General features: G+C 48.0%; 3 protein-coding genes across 32 annotated transcripts in view; all 3 read left to right on the top strand.

Moving 5' to 3' along the window:
* The window catches only part of UBAP2L (ubiquitin associated protein 2 like), a 43803-nt gene extending 37723 nt beyond the window's left edge, over positions 1 to 6080 (top strand). For 6 of the 28 annotated variants that reach the window (XM_081226262.1, XM_081226251.1, XM_081226242.1 and 3 more), the window contains 4 exons: positions 2608 to 2675; positions 3767 to 3964; positions 4381 to 4431; positions 5288 to 5892. In XM_081226262.1, coding sequence (XP_081082388.1) covers positions 2608 to 2675; positions 3767 to 3964; positions 4381 to 4431; positions 5288 to 5383 — 413 coding nt within the window. In that variant the 3' untranslated portion in view covers positions 5384 to 5892. Of the gene's footprint in view, positions 1 to 2607; positions 2676 to 3766; positions 3965 to 4380; positions 4432 to 5287; positions 5893 to 5954 lie in introns of those variants that run through there. The other 22 variants (XM_081226256.1, XM_081226249.1, XM_081226244.1 and 19 more) reach the window with 15 other exon arrangements.
* A 1097-nt stretch (positions 6081 to 7177) lies between these two features.
* On the top strand, positions 7178 to 9910 carry HAX1 (HCLS1 associated protein X-1). 3 transcript variants are annotated; one of them, XM_081226278.1, is made up of 7 exons: positions 7178 to 7312; positions 7933 to 8189; positions 8356 to 8543; positions 8998 to 9049; positions 9177 to 9283; positions 9412 to 9502; positions 9652 to 9910. In XM_081226278.1, exons 1-7 carry the CDS (start codon positions 7260 to 7262, stop codon positions 9735 to 9737), a joined length of 834 nt encoding a protein of 277 aa, XP_081082404.1. In that variant the 5' UTR covers positions 7178 to 7259; the 3' UTR covers positions 9738 to 9910. The 3 variants fall into 3 exon arrangements, with proteins under 3 accessions (XP_081082404.1, XP_081082405.1, XP_081082406.1); XM_081226279.1 differs by lacking the exon at positions 7178 to 7312 and adding an exon at positions 7328 to 7524; XM_081226280.1 differs by lacking the exon at positions 7178 to 7312 and adding an exon at positions 7665 to 7779.
* Positions 9911 to 15906: 5996 nt separating this feature from the next.
* Positions 15907 to 18924, top strand: AQP10 (aquaporin 10; the record flags this gene model as incomplete). The annotated part of the gene is given in 11 exon segments (XM_081258211.1): positions 15907 to 15984; positions 15986 to 16012; positions 16397 to 16523; positions 17080 to 17149; positions 17151 to 17196; positions 17200 to 17218; positions 17325 to 17443; positions 17690 to 17907; positions 18375 to 18391; positions 18394 to 18539; positions 18787 to 18924. Coding segments are annotated over 11 exon segments (1005 nt in total).
* Positions 18925 to 19536: the final 612 nt, after the last annotated feature.

The following is a 19536-nucleotide window of genomic DNA, read 5'->3' as shown; positions in this document are numbered from 1 at the left end:
GAGAAAGGACAAAAAAGTTCGTATCATGTCATTGTGAAAGGCTGAAGAGATAGTGTTCAGTGCTGTTGTTAGGAAAGTATCTTCCAAGGCTTAATTCCCACATCTGGTTCCCAAAGGCCAAGTGGCTGAGATCAGATAAAGTCATTAGTGACCAGCTAGTTGATGACTCAGGCTGTGGAAACTGTTCTAGCCTGGAACATTGTTCTTAGTCCCTCGATGGCTTTTCAGGGATTGTGGATTATTAGTCGTTTTGCACTTGTGGGTATAGCTAAGAATGTGTGGGAGAGGTTTGGTTAGACATCTCCTTGACTATGGAAATTCTCATCCCCTCTCAGTCGAACTGGTACACCATCAGCCCTTCGTTCATAGAGCTAACTTGGACAGTGAGAACCCTGTCCTTGGTTAATTGGAAACCCAGATACTTCACTTACTTTGTATTTGTTCCCAGCCCTCTGGAGTAATTTTGTACTGTGAGTCAGATCAGCTTTCCCAGGGGCTGCCATGCTGGGAGAGATTGGCTCTCTCTCCTCCCGGCTATCCACATTGTGTTTGTATGATCATCACTGCTTGGAAGTGGGGGTAACCAGCGGGTGTTGACTGTTGGAAGGAAAGCAAGAAAACTCTGTAGTCTGAGGAGATTGCTAATTACTGGTGAATGATAGGTAGGGAAACCAATGCCCATTATTTTCTGGGGTCTCAGATGCTTACACTGAGGCCATTTAGGGCTACTACACAAAGTATTCTCTTTTTTCCAGCATTTCCAGTTGTTTCAACCAACAGGCCAATTAAGGCCTCTAGACTAGAAGCTGTTTTTTAGCTAGTCCACCCTCTGGAAAGGATGAGACCAGGTAGCGGCACATTGGAACTAAATTCCTCCCTACCACCCGGCTTGTGAATCGGCCATTTCTCCCATTCTGTATGGGATGACCAAGTGGTGTCAGCAAGCTGTTTGAGCCTTTGCAGTAAAGATCATTGTCTCTTCTGGTTTCCCTCAAAAATGTTCCATTTATATCCTGTTACACCTTACTCTCAACCCTTCCACACAAACCTCCTCATTAGCTTAGCTTTTTCCATAAATGAACTCCTGTTCTTAAAGTTATGCCTATTACCAGTGATTTGCCAAATGGGCACCTGGGGCTTGAAAAGCGAAGGGAAAAAACTATTCCGTTAGTTCCTTTATTGTCCCCTTTTCCTTCAGTGCCTTTAAAGTGTAGAGTTGATACTTTGGAGATGGGGAAGTATTTTCTCATGCTTGGTTTCTGTAGTTCTGTTCTTTTCCTAGTTGGTGTTTGCTCCTTCCTAGAACTACCTGGACTTGTGATGTGGGAGATGCCACTTCTCCTGGGAAGATTCTAAAGTGGCTGTCCAAGGTGGGCTTAGCTTTTGAAGGCTGCCTTAGTCTAGAGAGGATTTGGGTTCTGGAGTTTGAAGGGAGATTGCTGTTGAATTGTGGGTGAATGGAGAATTCCTCATTTGTGATTTGGTCAGTTTAGTTCTTCCAAAAAACTCTGAACAAAGTGTTCCTAACAGCAGAGGAGAACGATCCAAAGACATAAACTGAAATGCAAAGTTTTTCTGAGGTTTCATTTTATCTCACTTCCTGAAAACTAACAGATCTTTAGAAAGGATGCTCTAAATTCCTAGTTAAATTTGAGTTACTTTTCCTTCAATATTGGTATACAGTTTCTCAAGTAAGTTGCTGGGTTATTTTACCTGATGGCTTTTTCCTATCCTTGACTTATTGCCCCATACCCTAGGAGGTACAGTATGTGTATTTCAGTGTAAGGAGTACAAATCAAAATGGAGAATTGTACTATTGTGGTTTCCTTAAAATTGTAGTTGGTGGTAGAGAGGTTTTCAACAGGAAACATGTAAGTTGCTGGAGTATGGACTAGAGCTTTTATCTCATGGAAAGGCTGAAGTTGTAAACTAGAATGACAGTTGGATTTTTGTGTTCCACCTAGGCTGTAGGAGAGAGCCTACCCCTGTCTACCTTCCTTACCCCTCTCTCTCCATGCTTTGGCTTAAACTGAGCAAATGGAAATTAGCCTTTGCGCCAGCTCTTTAAATCATAGGTCTGTAGCGTAGAATTGCCAAGACTCTGGGGAAGCTGGACTAAGTAAACCGAGGCTCCGAGAATGAAAGTGCTCTTGGGGGTTGAATAGGAGTGCTCCTCTAATACTTACCTTATGCTGTGGAGGCATGGATTTTGAACCTGTTCAGGAGCAGCACTGCAGAACTGAGTGGAGTTTGGGTCAGTTGATGTGAAATGGATGTTAAAAGTTTAATACAATCCTGCTGGGCTTTGGCACAGAGAAGTGTTTTGAAAACCATATGCTAGTGAGGTTTGGCTATATTCCCTAGTCCTCCCCAATACGACACACCTCCCTCTCACATAAATACTCAGTACACATCTGGATAGGGCAGGAGAACCTAGGGAGCTTTTGTGTCATGAACTCTTATCCCTCAGGACTGATATGAAGCTGGAAAAACAGACCAAAATTCCCTTGCAGTACTATAGCTAGAAGGGCTACACACATCATCTCCCAGGGATGGGGCCAGGCAGCTAGCTGGGCTAATCCTCCTGTCTGTTTCCTCCTCCCCCAGGTGTATCAGTCACCTCCAGTAACACAGGCGTGCCAGATATCTCGGGTTCTGTGTACTCCAAAACCCAGGTAGGTGCCTGGCTCTGGATAGAAGTGGAAAAAGAGATGACATAGAGGAGGTGGAGTTGGAATGATAGAAGTACAGTGAACATGGGAATTCCCTGGCAGTTCAGTGGTTAGGACTTGGCGCTGTCATTGCCATGGCCCAGGTTCAGTCCCTGGTCGGGGAACTAAGATCCTGCAAGCTGAGTGGCGTGGCCAAAGGGGGAAAAAGTAGAGTGAACAAGAACAACTCTAAGAGAGGTGTCAGGAAATCCATTCTACTAGAAAATGAGTGTCTCTAAATCTCAGTTTCTTGAAGAAGTTTAAATTTAGCCCTCTGGGAAAAAGCAAGAAAAATGTTACAGGAAGCTGCAGTGTGGTAAATTGTTGTGATATGTCATGTGATTTACTGTGCAACTGTCCTGGCCCTTTACATACCCACTCCCAACCTTTTCATAAGTTTCCGAGAGAACAGATATGGAATGAAGGGAAACTAGTTCTTTCCATTCTTTCTGTAAGTATATCTATAAACAGAGTAGGAGAGGACACAACCCAGCAGCTAAAGTGAGGCATCTGAATTATCCACAGATTTGTATTGTGTTGCTCCCCGCAACACACACCATAAATAAGGAAAAGTTTGATGTAAAGTATTAGGAGTTGTGGTGGAGTTTTTCATGGCCAAGACCATTAACACTCAAGATACCTCAGTGTGTATTCATTTCTTTTGAAATATCCAAGGAGTTCTCGTTTTTACCCAGCTCCAGGGGTATCGCTATTTGTGCTAAGAGTAGTTAGCAGATTTCACTGTGTTCGTGAATGCTGTTAGAATTTACCAAGTGCTCTCACATCTAGCCTCTCATGTGGTCCTTAAAACTGAGAGGTTAATGGCATCCCTGATTCATGTTAAGAGAAAATGAGGCTGAGAGGTTAATTTTCTCAGGTTCACACAGCTGTTAAAGGGTAGAGCTGAGGCTAAGACCTGAATGTCTGACTTCAGGTGCAGCATTCATTCTCTGACACCATGCTGCTTTCTGAGGGTGGGGGATCTTGCGTTCAGAAATTCTGAGGATTAGTTTGCTGATCCCTTTTACTCTCTCTTCTCCCATTCTCCTGGATAGCAGTCCTTTGAGAAACAAGGTTTTCATTCCGGTACTCCTGCTGCCTCCTTCAACTTGCCTTCAGCCCTAGGAAGTGGGGGGCCCATCAATCCGGCCACAGCTGCTGCCTACCCACCTGCCCCCTTTATGCACATTCTGACCCCCCATCAGCAACCGCACTCCCAGATCCTTCACCATCACCTGCAGCAGGATGGCCAGGTAATAGCCCTTCCCCCTCTTTCCTTTCCCTTCCTCTTCCTTCCTGTACCCTAAAACTACCTCCCCTTTCCTTTTCTTCCCCTTCCTCACCACCACCTTCACCCAATCCTCCCCAGCGCCAGCCATGGGCACACAGCACATACAGACACAAGCGCACACAACACGAGTGGCCGGCAAAGGAGATGTCAGAGAAGAGGCCAGATTGAAACCTTTTTTGCCCAGTTCCTTTGGTGCCTTTCTCCTCCACCTCCTCCCATAGCACAGTTGTCCTCATCCTATCAGACCTGGGTCACACCTCCCCTCTTACCTCTCCCAGCCTTCCCCCTTCCCTGACATTATAGCTTTCCCTTCTAATGGTGGAGTTCTTTTGTCAAAGTTTGTCCCTTTATTTTCCATATATCCTGGTTCTGCCTCAGCTACCATATTTGCAGATGATTCTCTGTTGCCAGCGCCAGCAGGAGGAGCAGGTAATGAAACTGAATGATGATATGCTTGAACCCACTCCTTTTCAGTCCCCATTTCACCTCCACAGTCTCAGGGAACTTGAAGAGAAAAGATTGCACGGTCACAAATCGGGATACACAAACACAAACACCTTGCTGAGCTCTCTGGCCTCCCGTTCCTCTCTTGTCCTCCTCTCCTCAGTGTCCTCTTTTTCTTTCTACCCTTCCCTGACTCTTGAAACACTTGGTTACCGGAATGGAAAGGATTCTTGGGGCAGCATCTGGAGCCTGGGGCCTCAGACTGTCTCTCTTACCTTTCCTGAAATGGGCTCGCAGATGTGATGTGTGGTAGGGGTGGGGAGCCCTGGGGTGGTGCAGGTGACCTCTCCCCCTTCCTCATAGGTGATTGCGGGGCTAGAATAAGGGCTGCCTTGCTCTCAAAGACAGATGTCCAAATTGAGGCATTCATGGGGATCAGTGAAAGTGAAATCACCTTGTGATCACTCATCTCCAAGAGGCTATAATTCTCTCTAGAGAGTAGCCTTTCCTCGGATCAGGGGAGGGTGGGTTTGGGGGGTGAGGAGAAGGTGAAATTGAAAATTAGTAGAACTGATGCACTATCTTGTCTCTAAAAGTATCCCACCCTCTTTTCATCTTTCCCTTATTTAAAGTTTTAAAGTGTTTTTTTACTTGTCAGAGGTGCTCTAACTGCTGTATAAAACAAATTTCCTATGGTTGAGAAGTAAGATTCAGAGTAGTTTCTAAGCAAGGGGAATGGGAGAGTAAAACAATTTCCACATTTCCACCTGAAGATGTCATAAATTTGTCCCACTAACTAGACATCTTTTTCCTCCCCATTCACCCTCCCATTCCCCTGCAGACGGGCAGCGGGCAACGTAGCCAGACCAGCTCCATCCCGCAGAAGCCCCAGACCAACAAGTCTGCCTACAACAGCTACAGCTGGGGGGCCAACTGAGGCCCTGACTCTCTTCTCCCGGTCCCATCTTCTGAGAGGGCTTCTCAGCCTGGCAACTATGGAAACAGCATCAAAGAGAGAAAGGAATGTGGGGGGGGTTCCACTGCCCCCACCCCCAGCGGCCCATCCCATGCCTCAGCTTCATGTCTGTCCCATTCCCATACCATCCCCACTCTGTTGTATGTATTATAGGATTTGTATTTTCTCCTTTTTTTTTCTTCCTTTCCTCTCCTCCTCCCCCCTTGCATTCAAGGTTATGAAACTTTGCTGTGGGCCCTGCCCTCCCTTCTGCTCCTCCTGTTCACCCTGGTGGTGTGTGGGTGAGGTAGGGAGGGGGGACCCCCAAATATATATCAGCCCAACAGCCCTAAGTCTCCTCCTTTATTATTAGGAAACAAAACAACAGCAACAAAAAATGGCATCATGAATATGAACAGCATTGTCAGATGAATTAGTTGAAGTGTTTTTTTTTTTTTTGTACTGTGTCCTCAAATTTAATGGATTAATGTGTCTTGTATATATAAAAAGAAAACCTCTACCTTCAGCCTCTGCCCATTCTTGCTCCATCTAGGATATCCTCAGTCTCGTCGATGACCAGCTTGGTGAATAAGTATTACTGTACCAACTGGGCCTTCTCTAGCAGGCCCCGAAGGCAGTGGAATAAAATGAAATCTTCGCCCTTTAAGAACTCCTCTGACCTTAATGTGCTAGTCTTGCCCTTGAGGGCATTCCCTCCCCCCACCCCCCAAGAATTACACAGCGTGGTGCCTGGAAAGAATCACTGCAAATCTCCATTTCCTCCAGATCTTCAGCAGATTTTAGGCAGTGGAGGGATAGCAGATATTGGGTGGAAAGGGAGAGGGTTAAGCAGGAGTTGAAAGAAATGGCTTTGTAGAATCAAAGTTTAATTTAGATGGATCCAGGCAAATGAACTGGAAAGAAATGAGGGCAACATGCGCTGTTGGCTATAGCAAAACTGAAGCAGTAGTTCTTACTTCTTGAGTGCTTTCACTTCAAGTAGCTAATATCCAACCCCTTGAAAAGGAGTCTAGAGCAAGGCCAGGGTTGGGATGGAGGTGGGGGTACACAGGGAGGGGGAGGCTTTTAAAGTCAGTGACCTGAAAAGGGGGATACTTAGAGCCCCAGATTCTCTCCCAAGACACTTCAATAGATTTCCCTTGCTCTCCTACAAAGTTTATATCCTGGTGGTTGCAGACCCTACCTGAAAGAATTAGGAGAATCCCTTATAGTTATGACAAACTCCTTAATAGCTGGAGAGATGGAGTTAAATCCATGCGTTCCTCTGTCTTAATCTTTTACTCAACTCTGGGGAAGTCACTATACTAGAAGAAGCTTAATGCAGCATTTTGTCCATCCCTCTAATATTAGACTTAATTGTATCAGTCAAGAAACAAACTGGACGGAGGAAAGGGGCGAGGTGGGTTTAGAAGGAAGACGTCCATGGGTGTGGTGAGCCGGCGGTGAGGGTGGGTCTCGGTCCGGTTCATTTGTGCGGGTAGGCTGCCCTCTGGCGGCTGCCTCCGGTGCCATCCAGTGTCAAACCCTCGAAACACCCTGTGGAGCGGGTTGATCGGCAGGAAGGAGAATTGGCTTAGGAGGCAGGTGATCGTTGGAAAATGAAAATTCGGTACGCCCGCTCCTTTCACAGGAAACAGAGTAAAAGAGAAAGCCTTTGGAACGTGATAGGCCCGTCCGCCCTGCCCCCCACCCAGTCCGGCTTACGGTCGTTTTACGACAGTGTCCGATCGCAGGCTTGCTTTCCGGTAGCGTGGTCTGACGCTTCGCTCAATTTCCGACAGCGTAGCTCTGGCTGCCCCCAGCTGTGGGGTTCGAAGGTTCGAGTCCCACTGCGGGAATGAGCCTCTTTGACCTCTTTCGGGGCTTTTTCGGCTTTTCTGGACCTCGGAGGTGAGAGCGGGTCCGGGCCAGAGAAGGCGGGGCGGGATCCTCAGGGGAGCTTGACCCTTGACACCCTATTTTTGGAAAAACATCCTTTTCCCTACTCCTTCAACTCCTGCGGAGAGAACGGAAGTCAACATTGAACACTCGCCCCGCGACAGGAACCAGGGCGGTCGTTAAGAGGAGAGGAGACAGCCGCTTAAACCTTTCTGCAGTCTGGGGTGATGCAACAGGGGCGCGGGTGGGGAAGACAATAGGGTTCTGGGGAAGAGAACACTGAGCAAGTGAGCAGGACCTTGGGAGAGAAGGGAGGGTTCTGGGGAAGAGAACAGTGAGCAAGTGAGCAGGACCTTGGGAGAGAAGGGAGGGTTCTGGGGAAGAGAACAGTGAGCAAGTGAGCAGGACCTTGGGAGAGAAGGGAGGGGCTGGGGAACAGTGAAGAAAAGCCGAGCGGAAGCGTTTGGGGGAGCCGCGAGGTGAGGACTGACTGATAAAAACAAAACAAACCCGATGGCCAGGCCTCTTAACCCTCACTTCAGCTTCCTAGATCGCAACTCTTGTCTCACCCATTAGCTGATTTTATGGTTTAAGTAGTGCTGAAATCTTGGCCGATCTGCCTCCACCCCTAGCCACAGAGATCCCTTTTTTGGAGGGATGACTCGCGATGAAGATGAGGATGATGAGGAAGAAGAAGGAGCCACGTGGGGCCGTGGGAGCTCAAGGTTTGAGGGTCCCCAGCCCCCCGAGGAATTTGGCTTCGGCTTCAGCTTCAGCCCAGGAGGAGGGATGCGTTTCCACGATAACTTTGGCTTTGATGACCTAGTACGGGATTTCAATAACATCTTCAGCGAGATGGGGGCCTGGACCTTGCCTTCCCGCCCTCCTGGTGTGTGGATGCCCCGGGGGAGAACCTGTGGTTTCTGCTGGGTCGGTGGGTGAAAAAAGGAACCTGCAGAGAGTAGTTGGGGGTTGGGAAGTGTGAGAAAACGGATGATTTCAAGGAGATTTAAAAGAGTCCAAGTCCCCAGCATCCACCTGCCACCTTTCTGCAGAACTTCCAGGTCCTGAGTCAGAGACACCTGGTGAGAGACGGCAGGAAGGACAGACGCTTCGGGACTCAATGCTTAAGTATCCAGATAGTCACCAGCCTAGGATCTTTCGTGGGGCCTTGGAGAGTGATACAAGAACTGATTCCTCCAAACCAGCACCAGGCTGGGGCTCCCAGAGACCTTTTCATAGGGTGAGTACATCTGGGCCTACAGTGGGAGCCTGTGGAGAAAACTGACTGCAAAGACTGGAAACCTTGTTGGAATCTTAACAGTCTTGGGTTGGAGTCCTAGGCCCTCCACTTGATGTATTTATCTGTTTTCTGTATTAAGCTTCTTGTAGGATTTTCTTTGGGGGGAAATGTGAGTTCTGCTTTTTGTTTAAAAAAAATTGCTGGTCTAAATGATTCTTGGACAAAGCAGACTTCTTGAGGGAGGACAGAAAAGTATCAGCTGAGGAATGCTTTTTGGTAGAGGGATACATAAAACAGGTAGGAAGGAGGAAGGTGTAAGTAAATAAAGCTATCCTGGCTGGGATTATTTCTCCTGAGGAAAAGTAGTATTGGAACTTGGAAATAGTTTGGGTTCTGTGACCCCCTCAAATTTGATTGAAAGGTGTCATTTGACCTACTTTGGCTTCTTCTGCAGTTTGATGATACGTGGCCTGTAACCCCCCATTCTAGAGCCAGAGAGGACAATGGTGAGTTGAGAGGGAAAGGACATTTACTAGCCCTTTGTTCTCCCTCCCTGAAATTTCTTCCTGCCACACTTGTTCCCTTCTTTCCCTTGGACTCCTTCTTTCTTCTTTCCTCTCTCTGCTCTTCTAGATCTTGATACCCAGGTTTCCGAAGAGGGCCTTGGCCCAGTTCTGCAGCCCCAGCCCAAATCCTATTTCAAGAGCGTCTCTGTGACTAAGATCACTAAGCCAGATGGGGTGAGTTGGGAGAGACGGGTAAAGGGAACTATGGTCAGAGAATGTTCTGGAAAGGGAGACCTATGTAAAGAAATCAGTTAACTCACCTTTAGTGATGTTAGGAATATGGTGGGGGCTTCTCCTTGTAGACAGTAGAGGAGCGCCGGACTGTGGTGGACAGTGAGGGCCGGAAAGAGACCACAGTAACCCATCAAGAAGCAGGTGGCTCTCCTAGGGATGGTAAGTAAAGAGTATGAATCAAAGGGATCCATTTCTTAATTCCTTGGGAAAGGGAAACCCTTAACTCTCCTACCCTTTAATATTATTCCTCTTCTTTGCCCCTGTCTAGTCTCTTTCATTTAGCCTCTGTGTATCACTTTCTTCCTTAGGTCCAGAATCATCAACACCTCCATCCCTGGATGATGCCTTTTCCATCCTGGATTTGTTCCTAGGACGTTGGTTCGGGTCCCGGTAGCCTTGTTAATCCTCAGAGGCCTTTAGGTTCTTTCTGCCTCTCACCCTTTGCTTACCAGCAATGGGCTTAGTTCTCCTGCCACGTCAGCACCTTGGGTGTGTGGAACAGTGAATTGGGGGTATGTCAGTATGTCACTCACCCAGACTGACCAATAAAACCTTTATTTATGCTAATTCCTTAGTCTTGGCTTTGTCATGGCTATTCCACTTTCTCACACTATCCAGGGCTTCCCAAATTAACTTGGCCCACAAAAAATTATTTCTTAATTTTTTGCTTTACTTCCAAAACCTGATTTTGATAAGTAAGGGTCAGGTACCTCTAGAAGATGATTTTCCTTATGAAGAGATAAGATAACTAGTGATAATTCCAGGGAAATTTCTACATGGGGATGGATGCATTAGATTAAAAAAAAAAAGGAAGTATGTGTATAAGTGTAGAGGAAAAACTGCTTCCCTAGGTGTGGGAACACTATGATTGGGTAGTTCATGAGATAATTTGATGAAGTACACGGGCAAATATTTCTTCCTTTACTGGCTATGTTTTTATTTTTATTTTATTTATTTATTTATTTATTTATTTTTGCGCTACACGGGCCTCTCACTGTTGTGGTCTCTCCTGTTGTGGAGCGGAGCCTCCGGACGCGCAGGCTCAGCAGCCATGGCTCACGGGCCCAGCTCTCTGCGGCACGTGGGATCTTCCCGGACCGGGGCACGAACCCGTGTCCCCTGCATCGGCAGGCGGACTCTCAACCACTGTGCCACCAGGGAAGCCCTATTTTTATTTTTTGTATATTTTAGGGAAAATATAACTAGCAAAACATTATTGGTCTCTTCAGCAAGTGGTACTGGGAAAGCTGGACAGCCACATGTAAAACAAGTAGATTAGAACATTCCCTCATACCAGATAGAAAAACTCAAGATGTAAATGTAGGGACTCCCCTGGTGGTGCAGTGGTTAAGAATCCGCCTGCCAGTGCAGGGGACATGGGTTCGATCCCTGGTCCGGGAAGATCCCCCATGCCGCAGAGCAACTAAGCCCGTGTGCCACAACTACTGAGCCTGTGCTCTAGAGCCCGTGAGTGAGCCACAACTACTGAGCCCACATGCTGCAACTACTGAAGCCCACGCACCTAGAGCCTGTGCTCTGCAGCAAGAGAAGCCACCACAGTGAGGAGCCCACGCACTGCAGTGAAGAGTAGTCCCCGCTTGCCGCAACTAGAGAAAGCCTGCGCACAGCAACGAAGACCCAACACAGCCAAAATAAAAAAAAAATAAAAAAATAAAAAAGTTTTCAGGGACTTCCCGGGTGGTGCAGTGGTTAAGAATCAGCCTGCCAGTGCAGGGGACACGGGTTTGATCACTGGTCCGGGAAGATCCCACGTGCCATGGAGCAACTAAGCCCGTGAACCACAACTACTGAAGCCTGCGTACCCCAAATAATGAAGCCCGTGTGCCCTAGTGCCCATGCTCTGCAACAAGAGAAGCCACCGCAATGAGAAGCCGCACACCTCAACGAAGAGTAGCCCCCACTCACCGCAACCAGAGAAAGCCCGCGCACAGCAAAGAAGACCCAACACAGCCAAAACAAATTTTAAAAAATTATATAATGTGGATCCCATATTAACGGATCAAATACTCTATAAGTCCTTATAGAGTGATATTAGCTGAGACCCTATGGGCAGGAAAGGCAAGCCTATACTCAGAGTATGTGTCAATCCCAGTCAAAAGTGATGGGGAATCTAGTGCCCTTAACTTGTCCCTAAGTGCCTGCTTCCTCTCCTCGAGAGACAGCACTGTTTTAGGGACTTAGTGTTGGTGTTTGTTAATGGCAGATTGCACGTTGGCCACAGCAGTGGTTAACTGAGCCGTGGTGAGTAGGAGCTCACACTGTTGGGCCTGTGCATAACCTCTATCCTACCACCAGTTAACTCTACTCAGTGTATTCATTGTTCAGAAGTGGGTGGCTGATGACAGGCAGTGGCTAAGTCATTCTTCCTACTTGGTTGTTCAGTGCATCTGTGATGGATGCTTTCTGGTGGGTGTTAACATGTAATACAAAGACCTTTACACTTCAAGACTACTCCCATAGGTCCATCCTCAGACTTTCTTGTCCCTGATCTTCCACTCTTTGTCTTTTCAAGCCCCTGACCAAACAACCAGGCCAGCTGTGACTGTATATGTTCTTAACTTCTCTTTCCACGCAAAGTGGATGACCAGATGTACTGTCCAAATCTCTGTCCCCTGGGAGGCTTCCCCCTCACCACTGTCTTTCAAGGCCACTCCTGATTTGTTGCAATGCAGCAGCAGTCAATTTTGGTCTTTTACCCACAAACCGTGCCAACTCATGTCTGAACCAAGCTTATTCCTTCTCTGATCCCTCTTCACAAGGGATCCCTGTCATAGACTGAATGTCTGTGCCCCCGGTTCCCAATTCATATGTTGAAACCTAACCCCCAATGTGATGGTATTTGGAGGTGGGGCCTTTGGGAAGTGATTAGGTCATGAAGGCAGAGCCCTCATGAATCAGATTAGTGCCCTTATAGAAGAGACCCAGAGAGCTTCCCTGCTCCTTCTGCCATGTCAAGACGCAGTGAGAAGACAGCTATCTATGAACCAGGAAGTGGGCCCTCACCAGACCCCGAATCTGCTGGCACCTTGATCTTGGAATTAGCAGCTTATAGAGCTGTGAGAGATCAATTTCTGTTGTTTATAAGCCACCCAGTCTATGGTATTTTGTTATAGCAGCCTGAATGGACTAAGACAATCCCCAATAGGGTCATGTGAGCTGAGGGAGAGATGCCTGGTAAATGACATGAGTCTGGGCCACTTACTTTTCAGCTGGCTTGTGCCCTCTGACCCTGCTTATGCCTGAACCCAAAGATGTCACTTCCATTTTACAATGTGTTCTTGCTGGGCCCACCCTTCCTAATGACATAGAGAATCAGGCAGAGCCCAGCTTGTGATGGGCAGTTCTGGCTACTTGGTCACTTGATGAATTGTAATCAGATGCTCTGTCTCTATTGGAGCCCAATGGCACTGTAAGAGCTGCTTTTCAAAAGGTATGTATATCTCTGCTGCAGATGGCATGGCTTTGCTCCAGAGCCCTGTGGGTCTACATTATGATTCTCCTATTAGAGCTTGCCAAACCACACATGGTATCTTTTCCTACTACAGATACTCTAGTCTCACTGGGTCTGCTGGGTCACATGTCTGCAGAGGCCTTTTCTGCTTTGGCCCCACTCGAAGTTGACAGCCTTCAATGGTCAGAGTTGTATTCTCAAGTGTGAAATACATCGCTCCTAAATCCTAAGTAGATTGGTGATGTGTTTTTTCCTCAGTGGTGGAAGGTAGGAGATGCAATAATCAGTCTTTTACTTCCGATTGGATATCCAGCATGTCCCAGACCACTGGACCTCTCAAAACTTTACCAAGGTGGCAGTTTCCTGAATCTTTATAGGATTGTTTCCCACCTTCTGAATACATGTTATCTTTCCAGGCCCTCCAATATACTTCCATTTCTTCCTCTTCTTATCTGGTTAGCATGATGTTATATATAGAGCTGACCCTTGCACAAGGCAGAGGTTAGGGCCTCTGACCATCTGCCCAGTCAAAAATCCAAGTATAGGGACTTCCCTGGAGGTCCAGTGGTTAAGACTTTGCCTTAACCACTAGAGGGGGTGCGGTTTTGATCCCTGGTCAGGGAGCTAAGATCCCACCAAAAAAAAAAAAAAAAAAAAATCCAAGTATAACTTTACAGTTAGCCCTCTGTATATGTGGTTCTGCATCTTCGCATTCAACCAACTGTAGATCGTGTAGTACTGTAATACATACTTAATGAAAAAAATCCACACGTAAGTGGACCCGAGGAGTACAAACCTGTGTTGTTCAAGGGTCCATTGTATAGTGGACAAATATGATGTTCTTCAAAATGTCCAGATAGTCAAGCTCCCTTCAGATTATGTTATGACAGAGGACCAGAGAGTTTACATAGGCCTGGGGTAAGACCACAAGTGTATATCGCTAGACTCCCCACGTGGATGAAACTCCTTGGGATCCTCCTTTCTGATCTGGTTGGGATGCAAAATAACATATTCACCAGATTAATGGCTACATACTACCAACCAGAGGCTGTATTAAACTGCTCTATAAAGTTACCATTTGGGACACAACAATTGCAATTGGAGTTACTATTTGAATAATTTTACCATAGACCACTGCCATCTGCCATGATCTATCTGGTTTTTGTAGGAGCCAAACTGGTGGTATGAAAGAGGCCACCTCTCTTATGTCCTTTACATCTTTGAGGGTGGCACTAATCTCTTCCATTTACCCTAGGATATGGTATTGTTTTTATTTATTATCTTGGTGTGAGGTAGTCTTCAGCCCTCTAATTGGCCTTCATCACTTACTCCACAGGTCAAGAAACCAATATGAGTGTTCCGCAACTTCAAAGAATGTCCATTCCAATTATATGTTGGGGTATCAAGGAAGTGACCACCTGGTGGATCCTTGGTCTCAGTGAATATCCTGTGAACCAGACCTGAGCCCAGGACTCCATTTATTATCTGGACCCCATATGCTCCTACTCTAACAAGGGGTCGTGGTACAGCTTTGGGTTGTCAGCTGTCAATGTTAGTTCAGATCCTTTGTCCAAAAATCCTCAAAATGTCTGAGTATTCTCCCTTTTTTCAATAATGGTCATCAATGTAAATGACTTGTTTAGGCATTTTTACTTTTCTTAGCGTGAGCTATCATTTTTCCCAAGCCTCCTAGAAGTGTATTCACCCCACATCCCAGGGATCTTGCCAGGATTTAAATCCTAAATCCCAGGAGAGTGTTCCCTTATCAATAACTTCTTCCACATCTAACTTTATGTTCCACTTCCTTTAATCCGGCACTCTCGGCATCCTGTTCTATGTATAACGCTACCAAACTCCCCTCGGTCTTTGAACCCCTGCATCAACCATTCATTGATGTGGATCCTATAGGAGGACACGTGACCTTGGCTGAAGCAGTTTCCTGCCACAGAAGTCACTGCCATGAGGGGAGCAGCTGAGTGCTATCAGCATCTGTTATTCCCAGCAGCTGGGGAGTGGGTGCATTAGCCCTGAAAAGGGGACCTGGGTGGAGCACTATAATATCCGCTAAAGCCAGTAAAGTAGTATTATTTCACAGAGATGTGCCCAGGACTGTGCTAGAGCCCCCAGGGTTATATAGCCCAGCTCTCAAGAACCTCAAAAACTATATCAGTATTTTAAAAATCTGTATATTGTCTGTTTCCACCTACTAGAGCATCAGCTCTAGGAGGGCAGGAGCTATGTTTTGTTTACCACTGTTTCCCCAGGGTCTAGAGCTTGATTCATAGTTGAATGAATCTTAATTAGAGGCTTGAGATATGAAGAAGTAGGAAGTGGCTGTCTTAAGCAGAATAAGAGTGGCAAGCATCCAGAGAAGGGGAGGCGGAGCTCAGCGTGGGCGTGAAGCCCGCATCTGGAGCCATGGCAAGAGACACAAAGACAGAGCATTCTCTGGTCAAGGTGAGGCTGCATCAAAGTACAAGATTCCTTATGTGGGTTTTATTCCTGCAGCCTGTGGTCTTCAGCCCAGTCTCTCTGGAGGCATATTGAATTTCCCAAGCATCCAAATGGTTTGGGGAAAGACTTCACATTCCACATGAGAGGCATTGTGGAATATCAGAGGGAGAGTCAGAAGACCTGCATTTGAATTCAAACTTAGCTATTAAGTAGCTGTGTGGCCTGGGGAATTCTAAGGCTCTCTCAGTATCCTCATCCGCAGAGCAGGCGCGATAGTACAATACTACTTTCCACAGCTGTCTTGAGGACCAAGAGAACTAATGTACATGAAGCAGCCTACTCCTCCCAGTTTGTCAGCATAAGGGGAGGCTCCTCCTGGGAGAATTGGGGATGAGAGGCAGAGGAGACAGAGGCTGGGCAAACTCCAGGCTCTAGTTGTGCACAGAGTCTGCCCGTAGACCTTCTCCCTCCCTAGCTTCCACTCATGCACAGACAGACATTAGCTGCTGTTCAGTAACTGAGATAATCGGTTTTAAAGTCTCTTCCTTATCTTTGCCCCTGACAGGCAGAAGCTGTGTAGCAGCAGTGCACCTATGCAGACAGAGGGAGTGGTAACCAGAGATAAGGTGTCCCCACCATGACCTACACTCAGTCCCTGGCCCAAGTCAAGGACCGGCTTCAGATCCAGAGCCTCCTGGCCTGGCAGTGCCTGGCCAGAGTTTCTGGGTGTGTTTGTGCTCACAGTAGGCAGAGTAATTGGGGGAATGAAAGAGGGGAGGTGGGCAAAAGTTTCTGGCTCCTCCTAGCATCCTTATCTCTTCCTCCTGGTGTCCCGCTTCAACTCTCCATCATTTCTCTTTTTCCCCACTCTTGTCCCTTTTATTCCTCTCCTACTCCCTCATTTTTATGCCTGTCCCTTTCCATCTCTTATCCTCCTCCCCTTTCTTTACTCTTCCTCTGCTTTTCCCATTTTTTCCCCTTCCCTCTTTCTGCTTTTTCTTGCTGATCTCTCAAGTCCATTCATCTCTCTTGGCCACTCCCCTCACCTTCCCAGTCTCTCTCTCCTGTTGGTCCACGAGGCCCCTTATTCTTGCTTCCCTCTTCCTCATCTTCCTTCTCTCTACCAGCTCCTCATACAGGGGACTTTGGCCCAGGCTGTCACCAATGGAGGAACCAAAGGCAACTTCTTCACCATGTTTCTGGCTAGCTCTCTGGGTGTTAGGCTAGCCATCTACATCAGTGGTAATGTCTCAGGTGAGGAGGGTGAGGTCTGGTCATCAGACAAGGTAGGATGTGTACTTGACTGTGGTAATGGTGAAAAGGCAGATCCTTTGGTGACTCATAGACATTATCTCCTTGAGTTTGACCAGTGCCCTGGACTGAGATATGCTTTTGGCCCAGTCCAGTCCCTTCCCTTTCTGTATCTTGCCATCCCACTTCTTCACATTAATCCTCCACTCACATAGATGGAGATCTATGGCAAAGCATCAAGGTTAAGTGCTCTCCTCTTCTGTCCCCCACCTAAGCCCTTGGGGGTTCATCTTTGCTCAGGACCTCACCTGCTCGTCCCCCAGGCACACATTGCATCAAGTGCTGTAGTGGAAAGAGCAGACAGACCCAGGTTCAAACTTGGCTTCACTGTGTGACCTTGACAAGTTGCTTAAACTCCTTGAGCCTCAACTTCCTAATCTATATGATGGGAAGAGTAACATTTGTCTTAAGAGTTGTGGGGAGGAGTAGCAGTGTTACCTGGTAACAGTGCCTGGCAGTGACACAATGGATATTGGTTTTCTTTTCTTGATCCTTGAAGGGGCCCACCTGAATCCAGCCTTCTCCCTGGTCATATGCCTCCTGGGATGCCTCCCCTGGGCCAAGTTTCCCATACTCCTTGGTGCAGTTGCTCTCTGCTTTCTGTGCCTCTGGAGCATAGGTGTATGCTCTCTATCATGGTAAAAGAGAGAACATGGTTGGGGACACCTGTGTATGGGCAAGGGTGCCTTAGAGCAGTTTTGAATGAGCAAAGTTGGAAATCCTGGCTGTCCCCCTACCCTGCAGATGCCCTACAGAACTATACAGGTGGGAACCTGACAGTGACTGGTCCCAAGGAGACAGCCTCCATCTTTGTCACCTACCCTGCCCCCTATCTGTCCCTGAGCAATGGCTTCCTGGATCACGTAAGCATGAGGGGGTGATTTGGGAGAGCCACAACCTTTGCCCTTGTCCCCCAGGACCTTGGCCTATTGTTCAGGCTCTGGGTGGGATGTGGGGTTGCATTTGTGTTTGCACCTCACCTTCCCCAGCTGCCTGTGTTGGACAAAGTCAGATGACGTGGGGTTGGTAGCCTGGAGTGCTTGGGTGAGATAGGGAAGATGGAGCACCTGAAAGCTGATGGGAGCCCCTCTGCTTCTGTCCACTCCAATGTTCTGGGCACCTGGATGCTGATTGTGGAGATCTTAGCCATCCTGGACACACGGAACAAGGGAGTGCCTGCGGGTGTGGAGCCTGTGATAGTGGGGTTGCTGATCCTGGCCATCAGGCTATCCATGGGTGCCAGCTGTGGGTTCCCAATCAATCCTGCCTGGGGCCTCGACCCACGGCTTTTCACCTACGTGGCTGGCTGGGGCCCTGGAGTCTTCAGGTGAGAGACGGCCTCCCCTGGTGCTGTCCTTCCACTCATCCCTCTGCTAAAGCCTCTAACCCTTGGTCCCCAGATCTTCCTTTTAAATAGTTCTCTTGGCCTCTTAGGACAGTGAACCTCCTCTAAGCCCAAGTTCTCCCTTCCTCTTTTGTCCCCTGCCTCCCCCCCACCACTCTTTTCATTGAAACGATGACATTTAGAGGTTGTGTTCTTGGGCACATCACATTACCTGTTTGGACATTAGTAATCTCATCAACAAAACACAGATATTCAGATAATTCCCTAAGGCAAGAGGCTGGACCAAGCTCTCCTCTTTAAGTGCTATGCTCTGGTGCCAAGACACCTTCTTTCTGGTGTCTATCACCCCAGGAACTGCTTTAGGGAGTTCTCTTACTACTACCGCCAGTCCTTCAGAGGGAAGGCTAAGGGACTCACCCTGATATCGCCCTTCTGATCTTCTCTTGTAGCGCTGGCAATGGCTGGTGGTAGGCCCTCTAGGGAGGGCCACACTTAGCACAGCCACACACCAGCAGCTGGTGGCTCTGCACCATCCTGAGCACTCAGAGCCAGCTCAGGATCTAGAGTGTGCCCAACCTGAAGCCTCAGACTCGGAAAGTCCTGCCGCAACTCAGGTGCAGGAGAGTAAGCTGTGATTCTGACATGACAGTCCTCACCTCCCTCATGGACACTGAAGAGGGCCAGAGACCCATGCCTGGTGACAAGATGTTTTTTCTCTTTATTAATACACCAGGCCCTGGGCAGCTTCTCCGTTTACTCATCTAGGCATCGCTTCCTCCTAAACTGGGGAGGATGCCTGGACAGGGAGAATTGAGGAGGATCAGGTAAGGGACCTAGGTTTTTCATCCCCTCCTGCCCCAGGCAGGTTTTCGGACCCTGGACTTCCAGGAACGCAGTTCCCCAAAGTATCCGCCAGAGGGTGCGCACCCTGGAACCCGGATTGGGAAGGCTGCGGGAATCCGCAGGATCGTGGGGCTGACCATCCAGTGTGGGGCATAACCCAGGGGACTTCCTCTAAAGCTTGGTCCCCACTGCCTGACTCCTTGCTCTCGTAACCTCAGCGCCGCCCGCCTTTCCGCTCACTGGGGCGCCTCGCCGAGATTCAACACCCCGCAGATAGTAATTAGGGGTACAGGGAGCCGCCTCCACCAAGGGGGCGTGGTGGGGAAAAAAGGGAGGGCCGCCGGAGGAACACCGGCATGCAAGCGCCTAGAGACTGGGAGAGCAAGCGGGAGAAACTGAGGCACGACCCAATACCTAGACATTCCGGGCTGTGTCATTGAAGGAGAGGGTGAACAGTGAGATGAGCCAGGGCGAGGAGAGAAGGCGAAGGAACAGAGGGAATGAGTGTAGGGGTAAAGAAAGGTGGCGCGGAGGAAAATTCTCGTCGTTCACCGCTTCCCTAAGTCTCTCACACATTAGCAGATAAAGAGCGTTCTTCTGTTTCCTTTTTTTCAAAAAAAAAAAATCTCAGCGCTATCTCGCCTCCGGACTTTTTTTTTTTTTTTTGACCGGGGATGGATCGGAGAGTGGGTGGGGCGGGGATCGTGGCCTCACACTGCGGAGGAGCATCAGAGGGGTTAAGACCCTCCCCCTGCCCCGCACAAAGAT

The sequence above is a fragment of the Mesoplodon bidens genome, assembly GCF_964165515.1.
Source record: "Mesoplodon bidens genome assembly, chromosome: 2".
Lineage (NCBI taxonomy): Eukaryota > Metazoa > Chordata > Mammalia > Artiodactyla > Ziphiidae > Mesoplodon > Mesoplodon bidens.
This window is presented reverse-complemented; position numbering and strand designations above follow the sequence as displayed.

Excerpts from the sequence above, each read along its gene's own strand:
- HAX1 (XM_081226278.1), top strand. The coding sequence starts at position 7,260 with ATGAGCCTCTTTGACCTCTTTCGGGGCTTTTTCGGCTTTTCTGGACCT. Across the intron at positions 7,313-7,932 it reads GGCTTTTCTGGACCTCGGAG|CCACAGAGATCCCTTTTTTG; the intron begins GTGAGAGCGGGT and ends CTCCACCCCTAG. Across the intron at positions 9,503-9,651 it reads AGGTGGCTCTCCTAGGGATG|GTCCAGAATCATCAACACCT; the intron begins GTAAGTAAAGAG and ends TTTCTTCCTTAG.